Source organism: Hemiscyllium ocellatum, chromosome 16 (genome assembly GCF_020745735.1).
Source record: "Hemiscyllium ocellatum isolate sHemOce1 chromosome 16, sHemOce1.pat.X.cur, whole genome shotgun sequence".
NCBI classification, from domain to species: Eukaryota; Metazoa; Chordata; class Chondrichthyes; order Orectolobiformes; family Hemiscylliidae; genus Hemiscyllium; species Hemiscyllium ocellatum.
In genome coordinates, this window is record NC_083416.1 from 80,165,403 (window position 1) to 80,191,943 (window position 26,541).

The 26,541-nt window shown below is 40.1% G+C and overlaps 1 protein-coding gene across 1 annotated transcript in view; it reads left to right on the plus strand.

The window, feature by feature from the left end:
• Positions 1-266: 266 nt before the first annotated feature.
• LOC132823108 (uncharacterized) overlaps positions 267-26,541 on the plus strand; it is a 78,712-nt gene continuing 52,437 nt past the window's right edge. Inside the window, 3 exon segments of the mRNA XM_060836647.1 lie at positions 267-2,649; positions 9,683-9,786; positions 21,534-23,976. Coding sequence (XP_060692630.1) covers positions 267-2,649; positions 9,683-9,786; positions 21,534-23,976 — 4,930 coding nt within the window.

The following is a 26,541-nucleotide window of genomic DNA, read 5'->3' on the forward strand; positions in this document are numbered from 1 at the left end:
AGAAAACCAAACGCTGCAAGAGATCTACCTCCTCCCCCTCTCCTATCATTGGAAACACAGCGCAGAAGCAAAGAGCAGTGTAACGTCTCCCGCACCCACACCATCTTGCACTGAAAGATCGGCCAGTTCAAGATTTCACATTTTGTCATTTTAATGTCGACATTTTTCTTGAGCAGAAAATGTATTTCATTTCGTAGGCAATCAGATAAGAAACGGAGGGTAAGCGACATTTTTGCAGATTTCAATTGGATCCCGAACCCAGAACAATGGCGAAAGGGCTCAGCCGGCTGTTCTATTTTGTGATACTGACTTGCGTCTCAGATTTAATTTTCGCTGGAATACATTACGTGATCCCCGAAGAAATGGAGCGCGGTGCGTTTGTTGGGAATATCGCGGAAGATTTAGGCCTCAGTACTGGTGACATGTCGTTTCGAAAATTTCGTCTTGTCTCAGACGATGGGAGGCGTGTATTTAAAGTGAATATGGGGAATGGTGCTTTAGTTGTGAACGAGAGAATCGACAGAGAAATTCTCTGTGGACGAAGTGCGATTTGTTCTGTTTCTCAGGATGTAGCGGTAGACAATCCTTCAGAAATACACAGTGTCGATGTGGAAATATTGGATATAAATGATAACTCGCCCAGATTTCCCAAAATGAGATACGCCTTACAAATATCTGAGGTAACTGCAGCAGGAGCTCGTTTCCCACTCGAGAGTGCGCAAGATGCCGATGTGGGAACAAATGCAGTGAGTAGTTATGAAATCAGCACAAACAAGCACTTCAGCCTGAAGACTCGGACCAGAAGCGATGGAACTAAAATTGCAGAGCTGATGTTAGATAACCCTTTAGACCGCGAGCAACTCTCGATATTTCATCTGATACTGACGGCCATTGACGGTGGGGCTCCTCGTAGATCTAGCACTGCAGAAATAGTGATTACTGTCCTCGATGTAAACGACAATGCCCCAGTATTTGATCATCAGATATACAGAGTTAACGCATTGGAGAACTTACCTGAAAATACGTTGATCATAACATTAAGTGCTGTTGATTTAGACCAGGGAACAAATGGTGAAGTAAAGTACTATTTCACAAGCCACGTTTCTCATCGTGTGAGGGAGTTGTTCAGTTTGAACCTCGCAACTGGGCAGATCAGAGTTCAAGGATCACTGGACTATGAAGAAGAGAAAGTTTACCAACTTGATGTAGAAGCTGTAGACAATGGTACGCCCGCATTAGTTGGGCTTGGCGAGGTTATTGTTGAATTAGTTGACGTTAATGATAACGCGCCGGAGTTAAAAATAAGCTCGTTCTTTATTGAAGTAAGCGAAGATGCTGCAAGTGGAACTGTGCTCGCTAAAATAAGCGTAACCGATCGTGATTCAGGTGAAAATGGACAAGTGCGGTGTCAGTTGCCACCAAATATGCCGTTTAAACTTCAAAAATCTTTGAACGGGCAATACAAACTAGTAGTGAGTGACCCACTGAATCGCGAAATCTCTCCCTATTACAACATTTCCGTTTCTGCCTGGGATGCAGGATCACCACCTCTTTCCACAAATAAAACTATCCACATTTCGGTTTCTGATATCAATGATAATGCACCACAATTTACGCAGGCGGTATATAATGTGTTCCTGATGGAAAACAATGCTCCTGGTGCGTCAATATTTGATGTTAGCGCTTTTGACCCTGATATGGGCAAGAACAGTGCTGTATCGTATTTCCTATTGGACAGTTTCACACGTGAAAATTCCGTGTCTGGCCACTTTAGTGTTGACTCGGAAAATGGACACCTTTACGCGCTACGCCCTTTTGACTATGAAATACAGAAGAAATTTCAGATCAAAGTTCAGGCTCAGGATGGCGGTACTCCCTCACTGACCAGCACTGCTCTCGTAAATATTATTATCCTGGACCAAAATGACAACGCCCCAGTCATTGTCTCACCTTCAAACCACAGCAGTCCGATTTTGATTGTACCAAAATCTGCGCATCCCGGATACTTGGTGACCAAAATAATTGCGACAGACGCAGATTCTGGACAGAATGCACGACTTTCTTACCAGCTCATAGAAGCTACTGATCACAGCATTTTTAATGTGGGATTTACCTCTGGCGAAATTCGAACAACTCGAAATTTTAGGGAGAAAGATGTCCTGAGACAGATGCTCGTAATTTTGGTCAGGGATAATGGGCAGCCGAGTCTCTCTAGTGCAGTTTCAATTCTCTTTACAATCCAAAGTAACGTTACTGAAAACACCTTTGAACAAAAACGCAAACCAAGAAATTCAGAATTATTTTCAGATTTAAATTTTCTATTGATCATAATTTTAGGATCAACTTCCTGCATATTTCTATTTATAATAGTTTTTCTGGTCGTTGTGAAATGCAAACAAGACAGGAATATTTGCTGTTACACGTCCAGGATGTGCTGCTACAGGTTGAGGAATTCAGCCGATGCCACTCATTGTCGAGGTGTCCCGAAAGCAAATTTAAATTATCTAGATTCGGCTCAGACTCTCCCAATTGGACAATCATATAATTACACCGTCTGTCTTTCACCCGAATCCTCTAAGAGCGATTTTTTGTTTTTAAAGCCGTGCAACCCGACATTGCCTCTGGATGATATTAATATTCGTGACGCAGGCACATAATATGGTGTCATTGCGCAATGAAATTAAGTTGCAGTTTGTACATTCATGTGTATCCTAGAAAAAAAATCAACCGTTCGACCTATGCTTTTTTTAAAAAATAGAATGCTTGGATCTCCCACTTATTAGTAGAGGCAAACGCAATCTTTGTAGTTACAGTGGCGGAAATGTTACTTTGTAATTGTTGTTAACATTAGAATAGATGCTTAACTTTGTAGAGAGTTGTTCTGTTTAGTTTAAGCACAGAGCACTGCAATGACATTCTGGTTTACGTGTTATAATTTCGCCATTGTTTGTTATGCAACGAATCACGTTGCTTTAACAAAATATTGTCGGTGTGGAGAATTCGCGTATGATTTGAATTCTTCAAATACATTGAGACAGCTAACAGATGGTTGTTTAGGTACAATTCTGAATAACTTTGTAGCATATCTGAACAAGGAGCAGAAGCAAGCTTTTCAACACCTCAGACCTGCCCCATTATTTAATTCCATCAGAGTTGACGTGATTGCAGGCTGAAAGTTCTGTTCTCTGCTATCTATGATAACATCTCTTCACCTTAAGAGATTTTAAGAGAAATGTTTCACTTTGCCCTTGAGAAAGAATTACGGATTCTTCTCCCACGATCTTTTCAGGAAGAAAATTATAAGTTCGCAATTCCGTGAGGTGCATGAAAAGAAAACACTCGTCTCTCTCTTAAACAGGAAATCCCTGATTTATTTTAGTACTGAACGTTAGTACTTGAAAATCGTAAACGATGAAACATCCTCTACATAGTCACCCTGTCAAGACTACTTTGAATCTTACATCGTTCAATCAAGTCACTTGTTTCTCTTCGAAACTGCGACTACACAAAGAACCGTTAAAACATTAATTATAAGACCCTCATTCATTACAAATATTAATTATTAATATAGTAAGCATTCTTCGAACTGCATTGACACATTTTGACCTTTCCTGATATAACAGAACCAGTACTATGCACAACATTCTGGATTGGATTAATCGCTGCCTGTATAAATTGAGAGTAACTTTACAACTTCTTACATTAAATTCCCCTCACAATAAGTGATAATCTGGAGTAAGGTTTGTAATCCTGGTCTTCGAATTTGAGGATGGATGTAACACCATTGACGGAAGTTCACAGAAGGTACGCTATATTAATCCCAGTTATGAAAACTTTTCCTTATGAGAAAGATTGAAAATACGATTAAGTCAGTCCCCCCTATTTCCACACTGTCAAGAAACTGCCTTTATTGTAGCTGTGAGGCGCAGCAAACTCTGGAGTTTGTAGCTTTGGAATTATTGCAAGGAGTTTGTCGGGTCCACCATCTTGCATTAACCTTCAATCTAGTTTCACTCTGTTATCATACAATGAGAAGAAAACATGAAGTTCAAATTCATTTCAACTTTCAATCAGGACTCCTGCGTAAATTTTGCTTCACAGTGCCCATGACAGTCTGTTTTTGTTGTTTATTCACGGGGTGGGTGCAAAAATTATTGGTTTTTCAAAAATTATTGTCCAATCCCAATTAACAATAGTACCGTTGCGAGGAAACCCTTTTGTGGGTCTGGAATTGCTTGCAGGCCAGACCAAGTCAAAATGACAGCTTGCACCCCGAAACGACTTTAGGAAAACACGCGTTTTCCTCACAACTAGCAACGATTTCATGTCTTAATCACTGCATTTCAGCTTCCGAGTTAATTCAAATTCTAAAATCTGCCATAGCACGTAAAACAGAGGTCCCTGGAACATCTCTTGAGTTTCTCCTTTATTAGTCGAACGAGAAAACTATGGCTCTATCGCAAATGTTGTGACACATCATATACATAAGTAGTCAAAATATGATCAGCTATGATTTTATTATATGGTTCAGCAGGATTGATAGGATTCTGTTGCTAATTTTTGTGCTTGTTAGAAAGTTCAAACGTGCTGTAATTAAAATTTATTGGGTGTTAAAGGCTCATTTATAATGTGCAGAATATGGAACGGTGAAGTCTGGAAGTGTGTAATGGATTTGGAAACATCTCAGAAACAGACGAGCACAGGCAAGTGTGGTTATTCACATGTTTAGGGATGTAGAATGTATATTGGGTTGGCATTAGCAAAGACATCAACGTGTGGTTGAAAGCTCACGTAATGGTCAGCCATGTCACCAAGTGGGAAGCAATCAGTAATTATGGCAGTATTTTAAGTCAATGACTTTTGTTTTCCAATATATAACTAGAAGGAGTTTCAGATATCCTCCACTGGACGTTGGATAATTAAAAAAAATATGCAGAAGAAGAATTGTGACCGATGATGATAGTATAAAATTGTTGTAAAGAGCAGCATGTATATATGTTTACGAATGTACCAAGATGGAATAGTTGAAACAGTAGTTTCCGACTAAGATTAAATAGATGAAAAGTGAACCAGAAAAGTAAAAATCCAACAAAATGTAGAAGGCCAACGGAAGAGGAATGTGTAATCAATTCAGGAATAAAATGCATCCTATTGAATGAGTACTTGGACAGACAATTCGCACTTGCTACTGACATACTTGAGATACTCTTGTAATTGACAAGAGCGCCTGATACTGTGACAGGCATGGACAACTGTTTGAAGTTTTAACATCATTGGTTCCAGGAAAATTGGAAATGAATTCGGGAGGACACAACACTTTTAGATATTGCAGGAATTAAAGCTGTTGGTAAATGGTAGTAAGGATGGAGACTTAGGTATGTTGCATGAATTAACAAAGATGATTTTGTCAAAGTGATTTTTTGGGGATTTGTTGATAATGTCAACTTTGAACGATATGGAGTGAAAATTAACATTGTTAAAGGATGTCCATTCCATGGCAGTGTTGAAGATATATTAAAAAATTGATAGGAAGTAAAAATATCCATTGTAATATTAAAGAACAGAAGTATACACAATACAATGAAATATTTCTTTTTTTTGGAGATTCTAAATACATTATGTCCCACGGATATAATGAAAACATATTTGACTCGGCAGTATATTAGCAAAAGATTGAGGAGCAACACAGGACGTTTGGCCTTTCGTGCTTTACTTCTATTCAATATTTCCATTGCTCATTTTATTTGCTAGTTTCGTGTAATACTCAATGGCTACTTTTGTACATGAGAAATCTATCGAACTCAAGCATTGAAGAAATTCAATGACGCAGTATCGTTCTCGATGGCAGATGCTGAACCTGTATGGTTTGCTGCGTTCTTTCTCCCTCCATTTGAACATAACCACTTTCCAATGTAACTGAAACTGAATGTAAACAATTATAAAAAAAAACACCTACAAATGAACGATTTCGGTAGAGAATTCTTTAAGAGACTATTTCATGAGTCATTGCTTTAATAATGTTAAAGATCACGTTCTACTGAAGTAAAATGTCCCTGTTCTTCTTTCTCTTTCCTTCACTACAATCAACAATTTCCTTTAAACTGTTCATTACTTTCTTTACTTGCAAGGTAACTCAACCTTATACATGCACCAGAACATCTAAATCCCTCTGTCCATTGAAATTCAATGACTTCTCTTAAATCAACTTGTACACTAATTCTCGACTCTTCCTGCAAATTTGATTTTTTTAATCGTTATGACTCGTTATACTAATTCTACTAGTTATTTGTATTTTCATTTTATTTATCTGTGTTCCTTTGTAGATTTTGTGCAATATCTTGTCAACAGGCATTCTTACTTTTCTCAGAGTCACTGACAAATTTAGCTACACTCATTCAATTGTCAAAAGCCAAATCTTTGCTCAAGATTGTAAGCATTATTTAGAGCTAGAAAATCTAAAAAAAAGTCCTTTATGCCTATCCTATGGACCATGCATTCAATCCAATCCTTCATCCATCTTACAACTCACTCAACTCTTATGTGGCAAATTGTTTGAATGATTCTGTTGCATCAGTGTTTTCTAATTCATTGTAACCCTTTCAGAATCGAATGAAGTTTTGTGCATTACAAGAATCGTAAAAGGTTTGTACCAAATGTTATTATCATTATTGAATCATGGATTGAGTTTAACCAAGACATAGATTGATACTGGTCCTTCCTTTAAAGTCTCAAAAACGCCATCTGCAAACATTCTCTCACAGTGATTATATATCATATATTGCTCAAAAGGCAAGTGCAAGTGGAACCAAAGGTATTAGTTGAAAGGCACCTGCACATTTCAATTTTTACAGGCAATTTTAACACAAGAATATCACCAGCTTTCTTTTTCTGTTCACTTCATAAGAGTCAGAGATTTAGTTCAAGACAAGATTTTTTTCAGTGTACAAAACAGCAGAGCTGAATTCAGAAGCAAAATCCATTTTCCTCTCGTACTTCAGCGCAAAGTGATTTTTGTATAGACTGGGAGTTATTAGATACAGGAAAGTTAAGGCCCTCATATTACTCAATCCTTCACTTCAGAAGAATCGAAAACGAATCAACAAATGCTGTCCACAGTCCGCTTGAAGTAATGATGCAACTAAAACAGTTGAGAAAGGGTTGAATTTTCCTTGACTTAAATTTCTCTAATTGATGGTGTTGTAAATAAGATTGAAATATTGTATTGATATTTCCATTCATGCCTTTCTAACTGTAATACAAATATATAGATATATTGTTTGTATGTTTTATTACTTGTTTGCAAGAAGATTGTTTCCTCTAGTTAACGAAAATCTTCAGACTCGTTTGATCACGTTTTATTATATTAATTATAAAAGTAAATGATCTATCAAGCGAAGCTTCATGATAGAATATGACAATCCAGCACCTAAGATCAAAACTCAACCAATAGAGGGGTGGCACGGTGGCTCAGCAGTAAGCACTGCAGTCTCACAGCACCAAGGTGCCAGGCGGTTCTAGGCTTGGCTGACTGTCAGTGTGGAGTTTGCACGTTTACCTGGGTTTCTTCCAGGTGCTCCGGTTTCCTGCCAAAGATGAGCAGGTTAGATGAATTGGCCTTGCTAAATTGCCCATATTGTTAGGTACATTAAGCAGAGAGAAATGGGTCTGGGTGGGCTACTTTTCGTAGGATTGGTGTGATTAGGCCGAAGGGCGTGTTTGCACACTGTAGGGAATCTAATTTTGGGTGGCACAGTGGTTATCACTGCTACCTCACAGCGCCAGAGGCCTGGGTTCAATTTCCGTCTCAGGCGACTGACTGTGTGGAGTTTGCACATTCTCCCCCTGTCTGGGTGGGTTTCCTCCGGGTGCTCTGGTTTCCTCCCACAGTCCAAAAATGTGCAAGTTAGGTGAGTCGGCCATGGTAAATTGCCCTTAGTGTTAGCTGAAGGGGTTAATGTAGGGGAATGAGTCTGGCTAGGTTGTGCTTTGGCGGGTTGATGTGGACGTGTTGGGCCGAAGGGCCTGTTTCCACACTGTAAGTAATCTAACGAGTCTTATAGTTTACATGGAAAGCTACAATTAAATGTTTCTAAAACTTTGGAAGCAGGCTTGAATAGCTAGAGTAAAGTGATCACAAGTCAGATCAGATGAAATGTGTGCAGTATTTCAAATCCAGTCATTAATGGTGATTGGCAATGAAGAAATTAATGGGAGGAATATGCCTCACAAATCTACCCAAATCTGATTTTTGAAACCTCAGCTGCCGCAGAATCACAGAATCCCTACAGTGTGCAAGCAGGCCATTTGGCCCATTGAGACTACCCCGGCCCTCCAAAGAGCATCCCACTCAGACCCATTCCCCTACCCAAGCCACAAGTGGGAATGTTAAGTCTGGATATTTACAATCACCTTCAAGCAGAAGTGAACGAAGCCATTTAACCATCTTGCCCTCTTGTTAAGTGATTGAGGTCTTTTGTTCCACTTGCCGTACCCAATAGCATGTTTCTCATTACAGCTATCGTTACCTGTCATACAGTCACAGAGTCTTAGATTGACACAGCATGGAAACAGGTCCTTTGGTCCCCGGGTAGTCTATGTAGACCATGGACTAGATCGTTCTATTTGCCCGCATTTACTCCATATCCCTCAAAACCCTTCCCATCCATGTATCAACCGCAGGTTTTTTTTTAAAACCCGCTATTGTACCTGCCTGGACAACTTTATCTGGCAGCCCATTCCCTGCACGCACCATTCTCTACGTTAAAAAGTTGGCCCTCATGCCCTTCTCAAGTCTTTCCCCTTTCAGCTTACACAGCTCTCCAAGTTTGGCAAATTGCCCAGATATATTCCATAGAGAGGAGGAAAACAAAATCAGTTCACCAAGCTAATGGCTGTTCAGTCATTTTCGATCACTATAAACAGATGCATGTTATTCTCAGCAGTTCGATGAAGTATCACTTACAGAGAAACGATTTGCTCAATTAGCATTTGAAGTGACAGAGACACTGAACTGATTACCTGCTTCCTGAAAGATAAGATAAAATCAGGAACGATTCATAAGAGTTCCCTTGACTTATATTTACTTTATTTCAAGGAACTATTGAGAATTAAAGAGGAAAGGAATCCGGGAAAACTCTCCATTGTTAGACCACAGCTGAGGCATAGTGTACATTTGTGGGCACTACACATTATTGAAAAAATGTGAATGCATTGTCGAGCGTGCAAAACTACAGAATTGTTCAAGGAATGAAGAACTTCAGTTACAATGATAGATTGAATAACTTGGACTGTTCTGAGATGAAACCTTACAGAGATATGGTTATGATTTTACAAATCATGAACATGCTGAATAGAGTTGACAGGGAGAAGGTGTTCCTGCGCTTAAAATAAACAAGAAAGAGAGGGCAAACATTTAAAGTGATTTTCACTTCATGTGTAGATCGAGTGACATGCACAGTCTGGAAATGTGGCAAAAACAACTTCATCTGAGACATTGACGAACCCATTTGAATTATTTGAGCATACTTAAAGTGCAATGATGTGGGTGGTGGTGCTGGAAATAGGAAATTGCCACTAAGCAATGATATCCATTTAAAGTGTCATGCATAGGGAAGTTTCATGACAATATTTTCGGACTTAAATTTGAACGTTAAGTGTACTTGCACCAAACAATGTTTCCAAGCATTATCAAAGTTTGATGATTTGGATGTAGAAGTATTTTTCATTTCGTTTGAAATAAAATTGCTGGTGACAGTGTGTGGGTACTGGCGATTCAAACGAAGGGTGGTAAGGTAGGGCTAGTGAGACAATTGAATTACTCTCAGAGGAGGTATATGAGGAGCATGATGAATTGAAAAGAAAGTTCTTAGCTGGATATGAACTAGTGCCAGAAGACAACAGACATTTTTTTTTGTGAAACTAAGGATGGAACGTGGTCAAACGTATATTGAGTTTGAAATGCTTAAACAAAGTTACATTGATTGGTGGATATAGGCATTCAAATAAATCAGAAATATGATACACATGAAGAGACTGTCAGTTTGAAGGAGTTCTACACTTCACTTTCTGAAGCAGTGAGAACTGGTGGAACAGTAGATGGTTAAGACTGCAAAATTAGCGGTTGAAATAGCAGGTGCTTAGAAGTTGGTACAAAAATCAAAGATTGGCTTCCGACATCAACTTCAATCAATGAGTATTTGAATTTCGGAAATGAAAAATCCTCAGGTGGTAAAGGAAAGTGATCTCTCATTGAAGATAGTAAAGATAGTTTACCTCGGGTTAATAAGGAAAACCATGAGGGTGGAAGAGGTGTAAAAATAAAACTCAGATGCTTTCAATATAATACTGTAGAATCCATGACGTTGGAGCTTTGGGCTTTATGAAAAACAAAGGAAAGACAGATGTGATATATCAGCTTAAACTGGTAGGGTTGATTGAAGTAGTAGAGGACATCGCAGTGAAAACTAAAGAACTGCAACAAAATGTACAGTCTAGTCAGCGGTTGGTTAATAAGAAAGTATTAGATCTTTAAACAATACCTTTCTATATAAGATTTATTCATGTGCACCGGGGAAAAAAGGTAAATAAATAAAAAAGGCGATAAAGGAGCAAGTTAATTATTGATCGTGAGGGATAAAGTGGTGTGCACTTTGGAAGGAGTGTTGCCAGAAAGGGTGCTAATATATCGGTTTTATGGGTGAAATATGTGGTGTTCCATTGTATAAGGTGAGGTTGGAGAGTCCAATGAAAAGTGGTGAAGTTCTGGTAGGTATAACAGAGAAATTCTCTGTTCTGGAAATACAGCTTATCCTCGTTAATGATAAAGCTGGATCACAGATGGCAGTGATACCTTCTGTCGTTGAAAAGCCAGTCGAAAATCAGGCAACAGAGGTGTCACAGGATTCTTACTTATTGTGTGGTGACAAGGTGGAAAACTCACAGGTTCAAACATAAGGTAAAATCAAAGAAGCAAGATAAAGAAATTGACACTCATTTGTCTGAGACTATATTTGATCATATGGTTGAAAAAAAAGAACAAACCAACAAGTAACCTGCTTGAGATGCCTTTTTTTTTCAAAAACTAAAATAATAGAGGCAGCATGAATGCACGGAGACAAGATCGCACAAAGCCAAGGCTTTAATTTAGTTTGTTGCTGAGGGGGTTTGGAAGCTGGTTGTGGAAACTGCTACACTTCTCTCTTTGCGCTACTTGTGTTTCTCTCTCTGCTTCCTAAATCAGGTGTGAAACAATCTGTTTTAGTGACTTTGCTTTGCAAAGGGTGCGTTTATGGGATGTGATCATATTGGAACAGTTACTGATTAATTGTTAAATAATCAGTTATTCTGTTAAATTTTCCAGTACAGTTACAGTTTGCCCGATTCTTCTTTCTTTTTTGTATATTAACGAAACGGCTTTCGGAACATATACATACCTAACACAGCACCAGAGATCCGGGTTCAATTCCCGCCTCAGGCGACTGACTAATTGGAGTTTGCACAGTCTCCCCATGGGTGTGCTCCGGTTTCCTCCCACATCCCAAAGATGTGCAGGTCAGGTGAATTGACCAGGCTAAATTGCCCGTAGTGTTAGGTGAAGAGGTAAATGTGTGGGTAGTGGTCTGGGTCGGTGTGGACTTGTTGGGCCGAAGGGCCTGTTTCCGCACTGGAAATAATCTAATCTAATTATGATTGGCTGTTTGCAGCTGGATAAGAGTGAGTGAATCTGCCCTGCTTCAACACGTTGATTGGTGATATTGTCATGTATATGTTTAACACATTTAGAGTTAATTATCAAAACACATTCGTCCCATTGTGTTCTCCCTCTTGAATATTTCAGTAATCTGATGCCTAAGTCTGAGCCTGAGTTCACAATGGGTGAAATTGATCAATTTCTCCGACAATTCCAAATATATTTTGGGAATCGCAGACAGAACTTGCCATCTCGGCATGCAATGTATTTATTGCAATAACACAGTATGCATTAAAATCCATCGATGATTCGCCATTTTGCATCTTCTAATTTTCTTCTTGCTCCACGGAGACATCTTGCCTTTTCCATTTGTAATCTGATGGGTATCTGGTATTTTTATAACTCATTCATGAGGAATATTCATAAAGCTAAAAAAAAACGTGAAGTTCAGAACTCCACACGAAGCACCATCTACTTAACATTCACACTTTTCTAACTTATGGTGCTCTTTGAAATATACCCCCGTTAACATGCCTTTTTGTTGTTTAAGCCACTCTAATATCTATTCATAGACCAATAACAAACATTGCGTGATGATGCTCCCAAATGCAATCCGTGAAAACCATCTAAGGAACTTTATATATCTGTAAGCTGTTGGTGTTACTACTTCATAATAATGCCAGAGGAGATCTCTAACAGTCATCAGTTTGCATGGACGATTGCAACTCAAACAAAACCAATTCTCATCTTCACTTCGATATTCATTAGACACTGTGACATTGTACAAACATACAAAAACAAATTCTCATCGGATTAAAAACAGTTAGACATCCCAACGAAACATTAAGTGAAGTTTCAACCAGAATGGATTGGAAAGAAAGTGCATTTGTCCAGCGCCATCCAGCCATTCTAATTGTTTCAATCATCGTAAAGGCTTGACTCATCACAGTCAACCCATCAAATACTAACCTTTTTCTACCGTAGTATAAATTCTATGAGTTCAAATTTGGCATTCGTGCATTTGTGCTGGTGATTGAAAGATTCAAATCTTCAGGAACCCGACTCTCTTTTCAACAATTTTCAAGTAATGCAGTGTTAAGTGAGCTTGCAATATATTGCCAACTTAAGAAAAAAGAAGTTTTGACTTAATTGATTGGAAAATTATGCTTACCATTCTGTTTTGTCCTTTTACTTGTTTGTCTTTTGCCTTAAAAATTCTCTTATAACATGGGCATCACTGACTTGCCCAGATTTATTGCCCATTCTAGTTGCACTTGAAAGGTGATAGGAAGCTGACTTTGTGAACCACTGCAGTCCATGTGCTGTAAGTAGGTCTACAATTCAGGAGGGAGGGAATTCCAGGATTTTGACTAAGTGAAAGTGAAGGTAAAGTTACATGTTTCCAAGGCAGTTTGTGGTTGGCTTGGAGGAGAGCTTGCAGGAGAAGTCGTTTCCATCTTTCTGCTACCTTTGACCATCACGGTGGAAATGTTCGCGTGTTTCCAAGATGCTGTCTAAAGATCTTCATCACATTTCCACAGTGTATATTGTAAGTAGAATACACTGCTGCTATTGATCAAAGTGAATGCAGTTTTTATCAAGCAGGTTGCTTTGTTTTGAATGTTGACAAGGTTATTGAGTATTGATGGAGAATCACTGTCCAGCCAAGTGGGGAGTCATATATCACAGCCCTGATTTGTGCATCATTGATGATGGAAAGTAATTGGGGAATTCAGGAGATGAGTTACTCGCCATAATATTTCGAGTTTCTGAACCACTGCCGTAGCCACTGTGGTTATATGGCGAGTACAGTTGAATTGCTAATCACTGGTAAACACCAGCATGCCAATAGTGGAGAATTCAGGGATGGTAAAGGTATTTCATATGAATGGCGGTGTTTCAAGGTTCTCTTCCCTGAGAATATGAACAGCCTTTGATGGATGTTTTGTAGAAAATTGTGAACATCCGTAGAGGAGACTACAGAACTGTCAACCGCCTTTGTAGGTATAATAGTTCAGTTCACACCATGACTTTACTGGTTGATGGCTGGAACCCTTGCATGCCATATATGTTACTTGCCACTCTTCAGTTCAAGACTTGATATGGTCCACGTCATGTTCCATTTGAACACGGGCCGCATCATGTCTGAGGGTTGAAAATGGTGCTGAACATTTTTTACTTCTGACGTTATTATTGAAGGAAGTGTATTGATGATTCAGCTGATGATGAATGGTCTTAGGATATTCCCCTGAGTAACTCTCAGAAAGGTGTCCTGGTGCTGATCTGGCTTCCGTCCAATAATTGCACCAATTATGTTTTGCTCCAGTTATGACTCAAACCAGTGGAGATTTCTGTCTATGATTCCCACTGATTCCAGTTTTGCTGTGGTTCCATAATGCCAAAGCAAATCCCAAAACAAGAAAATTATTGCATGCATCTTTTTCATTTTGTTATAACACTGACTCTTAATTGCTTGTCTGAATAATTGTATATGTGCGCTTTTATATTATGACGATAGTTTAAAAATTCTGGACGGGAATATTTTAAATTTGTTATTTTAAAACATGTAACACAAGCGTTTCAATGCCTATGTTTCAATTGCATGATTAAATGCCATCCATGTAAATGTGTTCCAAAATGTCAGCTGATAATTTGGCAATGCATTATCTCTCTGAAAATTCAAAAGGAAACATTCCAGTTGCAAAGCAGGATTTCATGAAATGTTCTGAAAGTTGTATACTTTCAGGAAACTGCAGTCTGTTTTATATATGGTGACATTGTATACAAGTTGACAACAAAGGAGTAGATATGATTTGTCATCATGCATTTTCATATGATGCATAACTTTCTGGTAATCTTTGCTAGTGTATTTTCCACTAATTCACAGATGTGTATTGTCCATGAATTCTTTTCTTAAAAGAAAGATTGATTTGAACTGTTGGTTTCATCGTTCTGGATTCTCCACAGGTAAAACAAAAAAAGAGAAAATGCCACTTTATTTGTGAAAATGTTCATGACTCTTCTCAAAAGACTCAGTCAAAGGAAGTCAAGGAAACAAATCATGGTGGATACTTCGTCTCTCCAAGTTTGAAGAGCTTTTTTTTCTGATTGGTTCCAGCCATCAATAATTAATGCAATGTGGGAACTGAATTATTATACTCACAACGCCTGTGCACAGGTTTGTCGCCTTCATTGTGAAAGTTCACAATTTTATAACGTAACATCTATCAGAGGCTGTCCATTACGTCAGATGGCCTGGCCACTTATGAACACAGTGCAAAGGAGTGAGATTTAAGAAAGGGATAAGAGACAATTATTTTTATACTAAGGGCGGTTCTTGTGTGGAATGAATGTCCTGAGGAACTGGTGTATGTGGATACAATTACATTTAAAAGACATTTAAATGGATATATGGATAGCAAAGGTTTAGTTTGATATGGTGCAGGACCAGGCCAATGGGAACAGTTTGGTTTTCTAATGGTCGACAAAAGGGGGAATATCCCTTTTGTTGACGATTAGAAAAGTCATCATCAAAGTCCTCCTCAACCATATACTTTCTGTGGCGGAGGAATCTCTCCTGGAATTGCAATGTGGCTCTCAACCACGAAGGGGCACATGGGACATGATTTTCTCCCCAAATAGAGGCAGAGAAAATCCAGATAAAATAACCTACCCCTGCATGAGGCCTTCTTCGACCTTATGAAGACATTTGCACTGTCAATTAGGAAGATAATGGAGCATACTTCTCCAGTTTGGTTGCACTATGATATTTGTCACCATCCCTCACTTGCTACACAACGACATGAAAGTCATGGTAACCACAAAGAGCTCTACCACTTATCCATTCCACATTCAGACCAGTGTCAAGTAGGCTGTGTCATTGCCCCAACATGCTTCTCGATCGGCATCACTGCAATGCTTTACCTCGCCACCAACAAGCTCCACAATGGAATGGAGCTAACTTATGGAAAATATGGGAAATTATCCAACTTCCAACGCTTTCAAGTCAAAACCAAATTCACCCAACCAATATCATCGAGCTCCAGTATGCAGATGATGCTTGGATATATGCAATTTCAGAGGATGCAACCAAACAATCATCAGCACATGTCTGAGACCATGGGTCTTACTGTGAACATCCACAGGATAAAGTATCTCCAGAAACCTAACCTGGCATTGTGGAAAGAACCTTCGAGTAAAAAATGAGGTCTGCAGATGCTGGAGATCACAGCTGCAAATGTGTTGCTGGTCAAAGCACAGCAGGCCAGGCAGCATCTCAGGAATAGAGAATTCTTGAGATGCTGCCTGGCCTGCTGTGCTTTGACCAGCAACACATTTGCAATTGTGGAAAGAACCCTCGATTATCAGCATCCACGGGAAGGCCTTAGAGAATGGTTACCATTTCCAATACCGAGGGAGTGTCATAGAACATAGAACATAGAAAGATACAGCGCAGTACAGGCCCTTCGGCCCTCGATGTTGTGCCGACCGAATCCTACCTAACCTACACTAGCCCAATAACTTCTAAATGCCTATCCAATGCCCGCTTAAATGACCATAAAGAAGGAGAGTTCACCACTGCTACTGGCAGGGCATTCCATGAACTCACAACCCGCTGTGTAAAGAATCTACCCCTAACATCTGTCCTATACCTACCACCCCTTAATTTAAAGCTGTGTCCCCTAGTAACACCTGACTCCATTAGCGGTAAAAGGTTCTCAGTGTCGACCCTATCTAAACCCCTAATCATCTTATACACCTCTATCAAATCTCCCCTAAACCTTCTCTTCTCCAATGAGAACAGCCCCAAGTGCCTCAGCCTTTCCTCATAAGATTTTCCTACCATTCCAGGCAACATCCTGGTAAACCTCCTCTGCACTTGTTCCAATGCCTCCACATCCTTCCTATAGTATGGCGACCAAAACTGCACACAATACTCCAGATGAGGCCGCACCAGAGTCTTATACAGTTGCAACATGACCTCAGGACTCCGGAACTCAATTCCTCTGCCAATAAAGCCCAGTACACCATATGCCTTCCTCACAGCACTATTTACCTGGGTGGCAAATTTCAGAGATCTGTGTACATGAACACCAAGATCCCTCTGCTCATCCACACTACCAAGTAGCCTACCATTAGCCCAGTAATCCATCTTCTTGTTACTCCTACCAAAGTGAATGACTTCACACTTAGCTACATTGAATTCCATTTGCCACATTTCTGCCCAGCTCTGCAACTTATCTATATCCCGCTGTAACCTACCACTTCCTTCCTCACTATCCACAACTCCACCGACTTTTGTGTCATCCGCAAACTTGCTTACCCAGCTTTCAAGCCCTTCCTCTAGATCATTTATAAAGATAACAAAAAGCAATGGTCCCAAAACAGATCCTTGTGGTACACCGCTGGTAACTGCACTCCAAGATGAACAAAGTCCATCAACTACTACCCTCTGTCTCCTTCCAGCCAGCCAATTCCTAATCCAAACCTCTAATGTATCCTCAATGCCATACCTCCGTAGTTTTAGCATTAGCCTACCATGGGGAACCTTATCAAACGCCTTACTAAAATCCATATACACAACATCTACTGCTTTACCCTCGTCCACTTCCTTAGTCACCTTCTCAAAGAACTCAATAAGGTTTGTGAGGCACGACCTGCCCTTCACAAAACCATGCTGGCTATCCCTGATCACGTTATTCCTATCCAGATGTTCATAAATCTTATCCCTTACCATTCTGTCTAAGACTTTGCCCACCACTGAAGTCAGACTCACTGGCCTATAGTTACTAGGGCTATCCCTACTCCCTTTCTTGAACAAGGGGACCACATTCGCTATCCTCCAGTCCTCTGGTACTATTCCCGTTGACAATGACGACATAAAAATCCAGGCCAATGACTCTGCTATCTCCTCCCTAGCTTCCCATAGGATCCTAGGGTAAATGCCATCAGGCCCAGGAGACTTATCTATTTTCATCCTCTCCAATATTCCCAGAACCTCTTCCCTGCATATTTCCAGGCCATCCATTCTAATCATTTGTGACTCCATATTCACATCAGCAACAGTGTCCTGTTCCTGAGTGAATACTGATGAAAAGTATTGATTTAGTGTCTCTCCAATCTCCTCCGCCTCCACACACAACTTCCCACTACTATCCTTGACTGGACCGATACCTACCCTAGTCATCCTTTTATTCCTGACATACCTATAGAAAGCCTTTGGGTTTTCCCTAATCCTACCAGCTAAAGACTTTTCATGTCCACTTCTCGCTTCTCTTAGCTCTCTCTTTAGATCCTTCCTGGCTACCTTATAACTCTCTATCGCCCCAACTGAACCTTCACGCCTCATCTTTACATATGCTGCCTTCTTCCCTTTCACAAGGGATTCCAATTCCTTACTAAACCACGGCTGCCTCTCAAGGCCCTTTACACCATGCCTGACTGGTACATACTTATCGAGGACACGTAGTAGCTGCTCCTTGAACAATCCCCACATCTCATTAGTGTTCTTCTCTTGAAGCCTGTTTTTCCAATCCACACATCCTAAGTCATGCCCCACTGCATCATAATTTCCCTGCCCCCAGCTATAACTCTTGCCCTGCGGCGCACACTTATCCCTCTCCATCACTAAAGTCCTATCAGCCAAATCAGCTCTTGATGAACTGATCCAGCGCCGCCTACAGTGTGCTAGTGCAGCTTTTGGCTGCCTGAGGGAAAGGGTGTTCAAGGCCAACAACATCAAATCCGACACCAAGATCATCGTTTACAGAGCTGTGGAGGTTCCCATCCTCCTATGCTTGCAGCAGTTATCTGGAAGTGCTGGAGCAGTAACACCAATGCAGTCTCAGCAAAATCCTGGGAATCTGCTAGGGAGAAACGTGTACAAACACCAGCATCCTCGACAAGGCCAATGTCCTCAACATTAAAGCGAAGCTGCCCTTAATCAGCTTTCAAGGCTGGACACGTCATCTGCATGACGGACAAGAGACTCCTCATGCAGGTGATCTACTGCCAGCTTCGACAGATGTTCCCCAGGAGGACAGAGGAAGTGCTTCAGTGACACCCTCAAGGTGAAGTGTGGCAATCTCACAGATGCCTGGAAATCACTGTCCCAAGATCGCCCAAAGGAGAGGAGGAATATTTGGGAAGGTGTTGCGAACCTCAAGACTTGCTGTTGATGGATGTGGATGCCATGTGGGAACAACAAAAGGAGCATACTGCTGCATGAAGGTCACACTCATTCCCACACCATTTGCCCCAAGTGCATCTCTTCATCCAACAACAGACTCACATTGAGAGTGGAAGATAGGAATCCTTGTCTGCGCCAATGAAAACGAATAGGAATTGACTTTAAAATCAAAGTAAGATTGGTGAGACGTTATTACAATAAATATATGTGAAGATGCATTTTCAGTTGGACAGTTGAAGGCTAAGGGTGGTGATGGGGGCGGGGATGGGGTGGTTGAGGTTAGACTCAATGTGAAAAAATCCACCCAAAAATACTCAATAAGGTAAAAATGTGAGCTTATGATCTTGTAAGTCCAAGTATAGTGCATGTTTGTAACTATATGCACCATTTAGAACCAATGATTATCCGAGATATAAAATCACCCAATACCGGCATGCATGTTCAATAAAGACAAGCGCTGAGTGATCATAAACAGTGTGTCCAGATGCGGATCTATTGCTTCACAATTAATATCAGGACAATGAATGACTGATTGGGTGTGATATTTATCTGGAAACTTATCTTCTGTTTCTAACAGTCTGAAACCAAGATTAAGGTTTTTTTTTGTCCACCCTTCTAACATCATGGAAGAATCAAAAACCATCTGAGTAAGCATGCTGTTTTATGCCATCTCTGAATTTGGCCACTGACTCCTCCCATTATCCTTGTACCTCAAAGAAATCCTCTACATGCCAAACATAACACGATCACATCTAGCTCACAAGGTCCATGTCAAAAAATAGAAAGGCTAGGAGAGAACAATTGGTATGACTTTGGAAACAATGTCAGCCGGACCCTTTGATGGAAATGTCGACTTATGTTCAATAGTCACGTAATGGTTAACATCAACCAGTCTGATACTTCTGGTATGTTTTCTATGTCAGATAATCAAAGTATTAGGAAATAAAACTTGTACTTTAAAGCTGGATAGATAAGTAATATTAGTTGTGAATGTCGAAAAGCATTTTCGCTTCTCAAAGACGACAGTGTTGGAAATTAGTGACCCTTCAAAATGGACTTTCCCTTTTGCTTGCTGTGCAGCATAAGATTTAATTTACGAGCTAACTTACCTGAAACTAACTTTGTATATTGCGAGCACAAAAAAAAGGGAAAGGCGCAAGAATGTGAATTACTGGTGAACTAGCACAAATTTTTGATCTACCACTATATGTATCCTATTATCAATGTATCATTTTGAGAAAATAGTCATCTACTGTTTCAATGGGGCAGGCATTTGACACTGGTCATCTGAGCATCATGACTAGTTATCAATGTCATTATCTCAAAGTTTTCATACTGGTGAGTGACACGGCATAGATTTCCAGCTTACAACTAAACCATATTAAGAGTTCTAGGAGGAAACTGATTGCGAGAGGGAGAGGTTACAAGGAAGAGAGACATCACCTTCTTTCGAGCAGTTCAAAGGTCCAAGAGAAGAATAAAGAACATTCCCATCACAGAATCATCAAAGACTGCAAAATACCAGGGATGAACAACCCAACACTCTAAATCATAGGGTTTCCGAAGCACATCATCTCTATTCTATGGAACAGTTTCTGAGTATTTAAAATGTTCTCCTCTATCAAGATTTGTACATTTCTTTTCTTCCTTAAATTCACATTATGTATCATATATAAACTGTTTTTTCAGTATTGACATAATTAACTATCTGAAAGTTGCATGCTAAAGGCAGACTGCAAATGTGTTGCTGGTCAAAGCACAGCAGGTTAGGCAGCATCTCAGGAATAGAGAATTCGACGTTTCGAGCATAAGCCCTTCATCAGGAATCATTGGATACATTAGACATTTGCCCCAACAAGCACCGTATGGGCACTATCTTCTTAAATTTCATAGTTGAGATTTGCTATGAAACCTAGTAATATCAACGTAATCTGTAAGAATGTCATGCATTTTCTTTTCAACCTTCACCTTGTAAGTTTGATTGTAAGTGTAGAAAAACAGTTCAATGAATTAACAATGCAAACGAAAAACAGGTTTTCCTCATATCCAAAAAACATATAGGGCTGCACAATAATTAAGATCAGCAGAAACATGCTTTCAGAAACGTTACTTCATCATCAAGAATTCATTTTGTCAACACACCTCACATGGTTGAAACAGGTTGATGTAATTCGAAAAACCTGAGTGAACGCATTTTTATAAGATTGACGTCTCTTAAATCTTTTCGATTTGATTAAATACAGTTTATTTCTAATTTACGCTGTCATTGGTTATGAACGGTCAATTGCAAACGATTGACCTTCACTCACAAAAACCGTACACAATATCAACGGAGGATTTTAATTGCGCACCATTAAATAGAGGATTGCTTGGTATTATAACTCATTGTGAGCAGTTCTGCTTTAAGAAATGATTAGTGCAATAATGGGTAAGGACTCTTTGTGTCGCTGTCTACCAATAAGAAAACCAAACCCTGTAAGAGATCTACCTCCTCCCTCTCTCCTGTGATAGGAAACACAGCGCAGAAGCAAAGAGGAGGCTAACGTCGTCCGCATCTAAACCATTTTGCACTGAAAGATCGGTCAGTTCGAGATTTCACGTCTACCATTTTAATGTCGTCATTTTCCTTCATCAGAAATGTGTTTCATTTCATAGAGAGCCGGACAAGAAAACGAAATTAGGTGGCATTTTGAGCAGATTTACAATTGGATCGAACACGGAACAATGGCGAGAAGGCTCAACCGGCTGCTCTTTTTTGTGTTACTGACTTGTGTCTCGGATCTAATTTTGGCTCAAATACAATACGTGATCCCCGAAGAAATGGAGCGCGGTGCTGTTGTTGGGAATATCGCGGAAGATTTAGGCCTAAGCATTGGAGAGATGTCATTTCGCAAATTTCGGCTCGTCACTGACGACAGAATGGAATTGCTGAAGGTGAATATGGGGAGTGGCATTTTAGTTGTGAACGAGAGAATCGACAGGGAAATGCTGTGTGGGCAAAGTGCGACTTGCTCTATTTCTCAGGATTTAGCGGCAGACAATCCATTAGAAATGTATCTTGTCAATGTGGAAATATTGGATGTAAATGATAACTCGCCTATATTTCCTAAAATGAGATACGCATTTCAAATATCTGAGTTAACTGCAGCAGGAGCACTTTTTCCACTCGAGAGTGCGCACGACGAAGATGTGGGTACAAATGCAGTGAGTAGTTATGAAATCAGCACAAACAAACATTTTGGAATGAACACTCGGACCAGAAGTGATGGGAGTAAAATTGCAGAGCTGATGTTAGAAAACCCCTTAGACAGGGAGCAACACTCGAGTTTTCATCTGACACTGACGGCCATTGATGGTGGAATTCCTCAAAGATCTGGTACTGCAGAAATAGTCATCACTGTACTGGATGGAAATGATAATGCCCCAGTATTTGATCATCAGATATACAACATAAACGCATTGGAGAACATACCTATAGGTACCATGATCACAACATTACATGCTGTTGATTTGGACCAGGGAACAAATGGCGAGGTAAGGTACTATTTAACTAACTACGTTTCTCACAGGGTGAGGGAATTGTTCAATTTGAACCCAGAAACTGGACAGATCAGTGTTCAAGGTTCACTGGACTATGAAGAAAAGAAATCTTACCAACTTGATGTAGAAGCTGTGGACAATGGTTCGCCCGCATTAGTTGGACGCGCGGAGATCCTTATTGAATTGGTTGACGTTAATGATAACGCCCCGGATTTAAAAGTAAACTCTCTATCCATTGAAGTAAGCGAAGGTGCTGCAGGAGGGACTGTGATCGCCATTATAAGTGCAACGGATCGTGATTCAGGCGAAAATGGGCACGTGAAGTGTCATTTGCCACCAAATATCCCGTTTAAACTTCAAAAATCTTTGAATAGGCAATACAATTTAATAGTGAGTGACACACTGAATCGCGAAACCATTCCTTTCTACAACATTTCCATATCAGCCTGGGATGCAGGATCACCCCCTCTTTCAACAAATAAAACTATCCACGTTTCGGTTTCTGATATAAATGATAATGCACCACAGTTTACTCAGATGTTATATAATGTGTTCCTGATGGAAAACAATGTTCCTGGTGCATCAATATTTGCTGTTACCGCTTTAGATGCTGATTTGGGCAAGAATAGCGAGATATCGTATTCCCTATTGGACAGTTTTTTAACTGAAACCTCCGCGTCTGGCCAATTTAGTGTTAATTCAGAATGTGGGCTCATTTATGCACTGCGCTCTTTTGACTACGAAATGCAGAAGAATTTTCAGATCAAAGTTCAGGCTCGTGATAGTGGAACTCCCTCACTGAGCAGCACTGCTCTCGTGAATGTTGTTATTCTGGACCAAAATGACAATGCCCCAGTCATTGTATCACCTTCAAACATGGCGACTGTGTTTGTTCCAAAATCTGCACATCCCGGGTACTTGGTGACCAAAGTAATTGCTACTGACGCAGATTCTGGACAGAATGCAAGACTGTCTTTTCAGCTCATTGAAGCTACCGATCATAGCATTTTTAGCGTGGAATTTACCTCTGGAGAAATCACAACAACGCGAAATTTTAGGGAGCAAGTTGCTGTTAGACAGGCGATTGCAGTTTTGGTCAGGGACAATGGACAGCCAAGTCTCTCCAGTACAGTCTCAATTCTCTGTACAGTTCAACATAACGTTACTGAAAATACCTCGGATCGAAAATACAAACCTCGAAATCCTGAATTATTTTCAGATTTAAATTTTTTATTGATCATAATTTTTGGATCAACTTCCTGCATATTTCTATTTGTAATATGTTTGCTGGTCGTTGTGAAATACAAACAAGATAGGAATATTTATTGTTACACGTCTAGAATATGCTACCATGGACAGAGGAAGTCAACCAATGCTTCTCATTGTAGAGACGTCGCAGAATCAAATCTAGATTCTGTTCAAACTCTGCCTGTTCGGGACTCATATAATTACACCGTTTGTCTCTCACCTGAATCCTCTAAAAGTGAGTTTTTGTTTTTAAAACCGTCTCACCCAACGTTGCCTCTGGATGATACTAATATTCATGACACAGAGAGATAATGTAATACGTGAATGCGCAATCAATTTGCAGTTTATACATCTATGTGTAGCACGCACTCCACAAAAAATCAAACCCGAGGCATATGTTTCTTTTTGGAATGCATATTCTCCTTTGGAGTAGAAACAGACGCAGAATTTGGAGATGCAGTATATAAAATGCTATTTTGTGATTGCTGTTAACGTTACAATTGATGTTGAGTCTTTTAGAGTGTTAATTTGTTCAGTTTTGAATACAGAACGCTTTGATATCAAATTCATTGCTCAAGCACAGCTCTTCTATTGAATAGATGAGTGCAGTTTGATTACTGCTTGTCACGCAACGAATCACATAAATTGAACAAATATCATCGGTTTAGAAATATTCCTCAATGTTTTAAATTATTCAAATTGGTTCCTAAGTTCATTAGATATAATTGCAGAATTGGGCCATTTTGCCCATCGAGTGTGCTCCGCCATTCCATCAAAGCTGATGTGCACCTCACCACCATCTTCATATGTTCTTTCCATATCCCTCCATTACCTGTCTAACTCTTCCTGAGATTTGCACACTGTCTCAGCGTAGCAATTCAGGGTAGCGAATTCCATAGATTTGCTTGCATTTGGGAGCAGTCATTGCTCTTCGACTCTGTTTTAAATTTGCTACCCCGTATCCCAAGGCTATGATCTCTCGTCCTCGAATGTCCCATAAGAGGAAGCATCTGCTTCACATCTATTTTATCCACATCTTTTATCATCTTGAATACATCAATTTGATTGCTCCTCATTCTTCTAAATTCCAGAAAGTACAGGACGAAACTGTTCAATCTCTCCTCATATGAAAAACCCCTCATCTCTGGGATCAATCTAGTGAACCTTACCTCAGCTGCATCTAATGCCACTGCATCTTTCCTCAAATCAAGGTGCCAAAACTGCATAATATTCCAGGTGCCGTTTCACCAATACCTTGTCTCGTTGCAACAACGCTTCTTAACATTTATATTCTATCCCCGCAGATAAAAAAGCCAAACTTCCATTTGCTGTGCTTGTCTGTTAGTTTTCTGGGACTCACGAATAAGATACTTTCAGATAGGTAATTCATTAACGAGTTACATTGAGACAGTTAAACATAGGTGATTAAGTAAAATTTTGTTAAGTTTGTAGAGTATTCATAAACGAAGAAGAAGTAAGTTATTAAAATCCATACGTCTGACTTGGCATTCAACTTAATCAGAACTGTAGTGCTAGATGCTTGAAATCTCTATTCCCTGCAATTCATGAGAACAGTTCGCCATCTTCCTTCACAAGAAACTTTCACTTCGTCCTTAAAAAAAAGAAGCATTTTTTTCCAAGATCTTTACAGGGCGATGATTATAACAACTCGTGATGCTGTTAGAGACAAATCAAAAACCTTGTCTCTCATTAACTAGGAAATCCCTGATGTTTAAGTAGTAACTGTTAGTTTTTGAAAATCGTAACTGATGAAACATCCTCGAAAATCGACTCTAGTAAGGCTGTTTGGAATCGTATGTGGTTGAATTCAGCCCTCTTCTCTTCTTCTAAACTCGAACATATACAAAATCATGTTTTCAAAGTTACTTTCTAAGACACCTGTTCATCACAGGTAGTAATCTAATAAATCTTTTCTATACTGCATCAATACGTTTGTGTTCTTCTTGGCATTTAGTGCAGCTTTGGGCCTCACATCTCAGTAAGGATACTGGCCCTGGAGCATGTTCAGAGGAGGTTCACAAGAATGGCCCCAGGAGTGAAAAGCTTAATATATGAGGAAAGTTTGAGGTCTCTGGGTTTATACACATGGTGTTTAGATGGATGTGGTGTTCTAATTGAAACATACAGAGTATAGAATGGCCTAGATAGAATAGAGCTGAAAATGTGTTACTGGAAAAGCGCAGCAGGTCAGGCAGCATCTAAGGAGCAGGAGAATCGACGTTTCAGGCATGAGCCCTTCTTCAGGAATGAGGAAATTATGTCAAGCGGGCTAAGATAAAAGGTAGTGAGGTGGGCCTTGGGGGAGGGATGTTGGAAATGCGATAGGTGGAAGGAGGTTAAGGTGAGGGTGATAAGGTGAGGGTGATAGGCCAGAGGGGGGGTGGGGGCGGAGAGGGCAGGAAGAAGATTACAGGTTAGGAAGGTGGTGCTGAATTCGAGGGTTGGGACTGAGACAAGGTCGGGGAGGGGAAATGAGAAACTGGAGAAATCTGAGTTCATCCCTTGTGGTTAGAGGGTTCCTCAACGCAGGATGAGGTGCTCTTCCTCCAGCCGTCGTGTTGTTATGGCCTGATAATGGAGGAGTCCTAGGACCTGCATGTCCTTGGTGGAGTGTGAGGGGGCGTTGATGTGTTGAGCCACGGGGTGGTTGGGTTGGTTGGTCCGGGTGCCCCAGAGGTGTTCTCTGAAACGTTATGCAAATAGGTGACCTGTCTTCCCAATATAGAGGAGGCCATTTCCCGCCATACCAACCAGTACACTTCCACTGACACCCTCCTTCGACTGACTGAACTGGTTCTCACTCTGAACAACTTCTCTTTCCAATCTTCCCACTTCCTACAAACCAAAGGAGTAG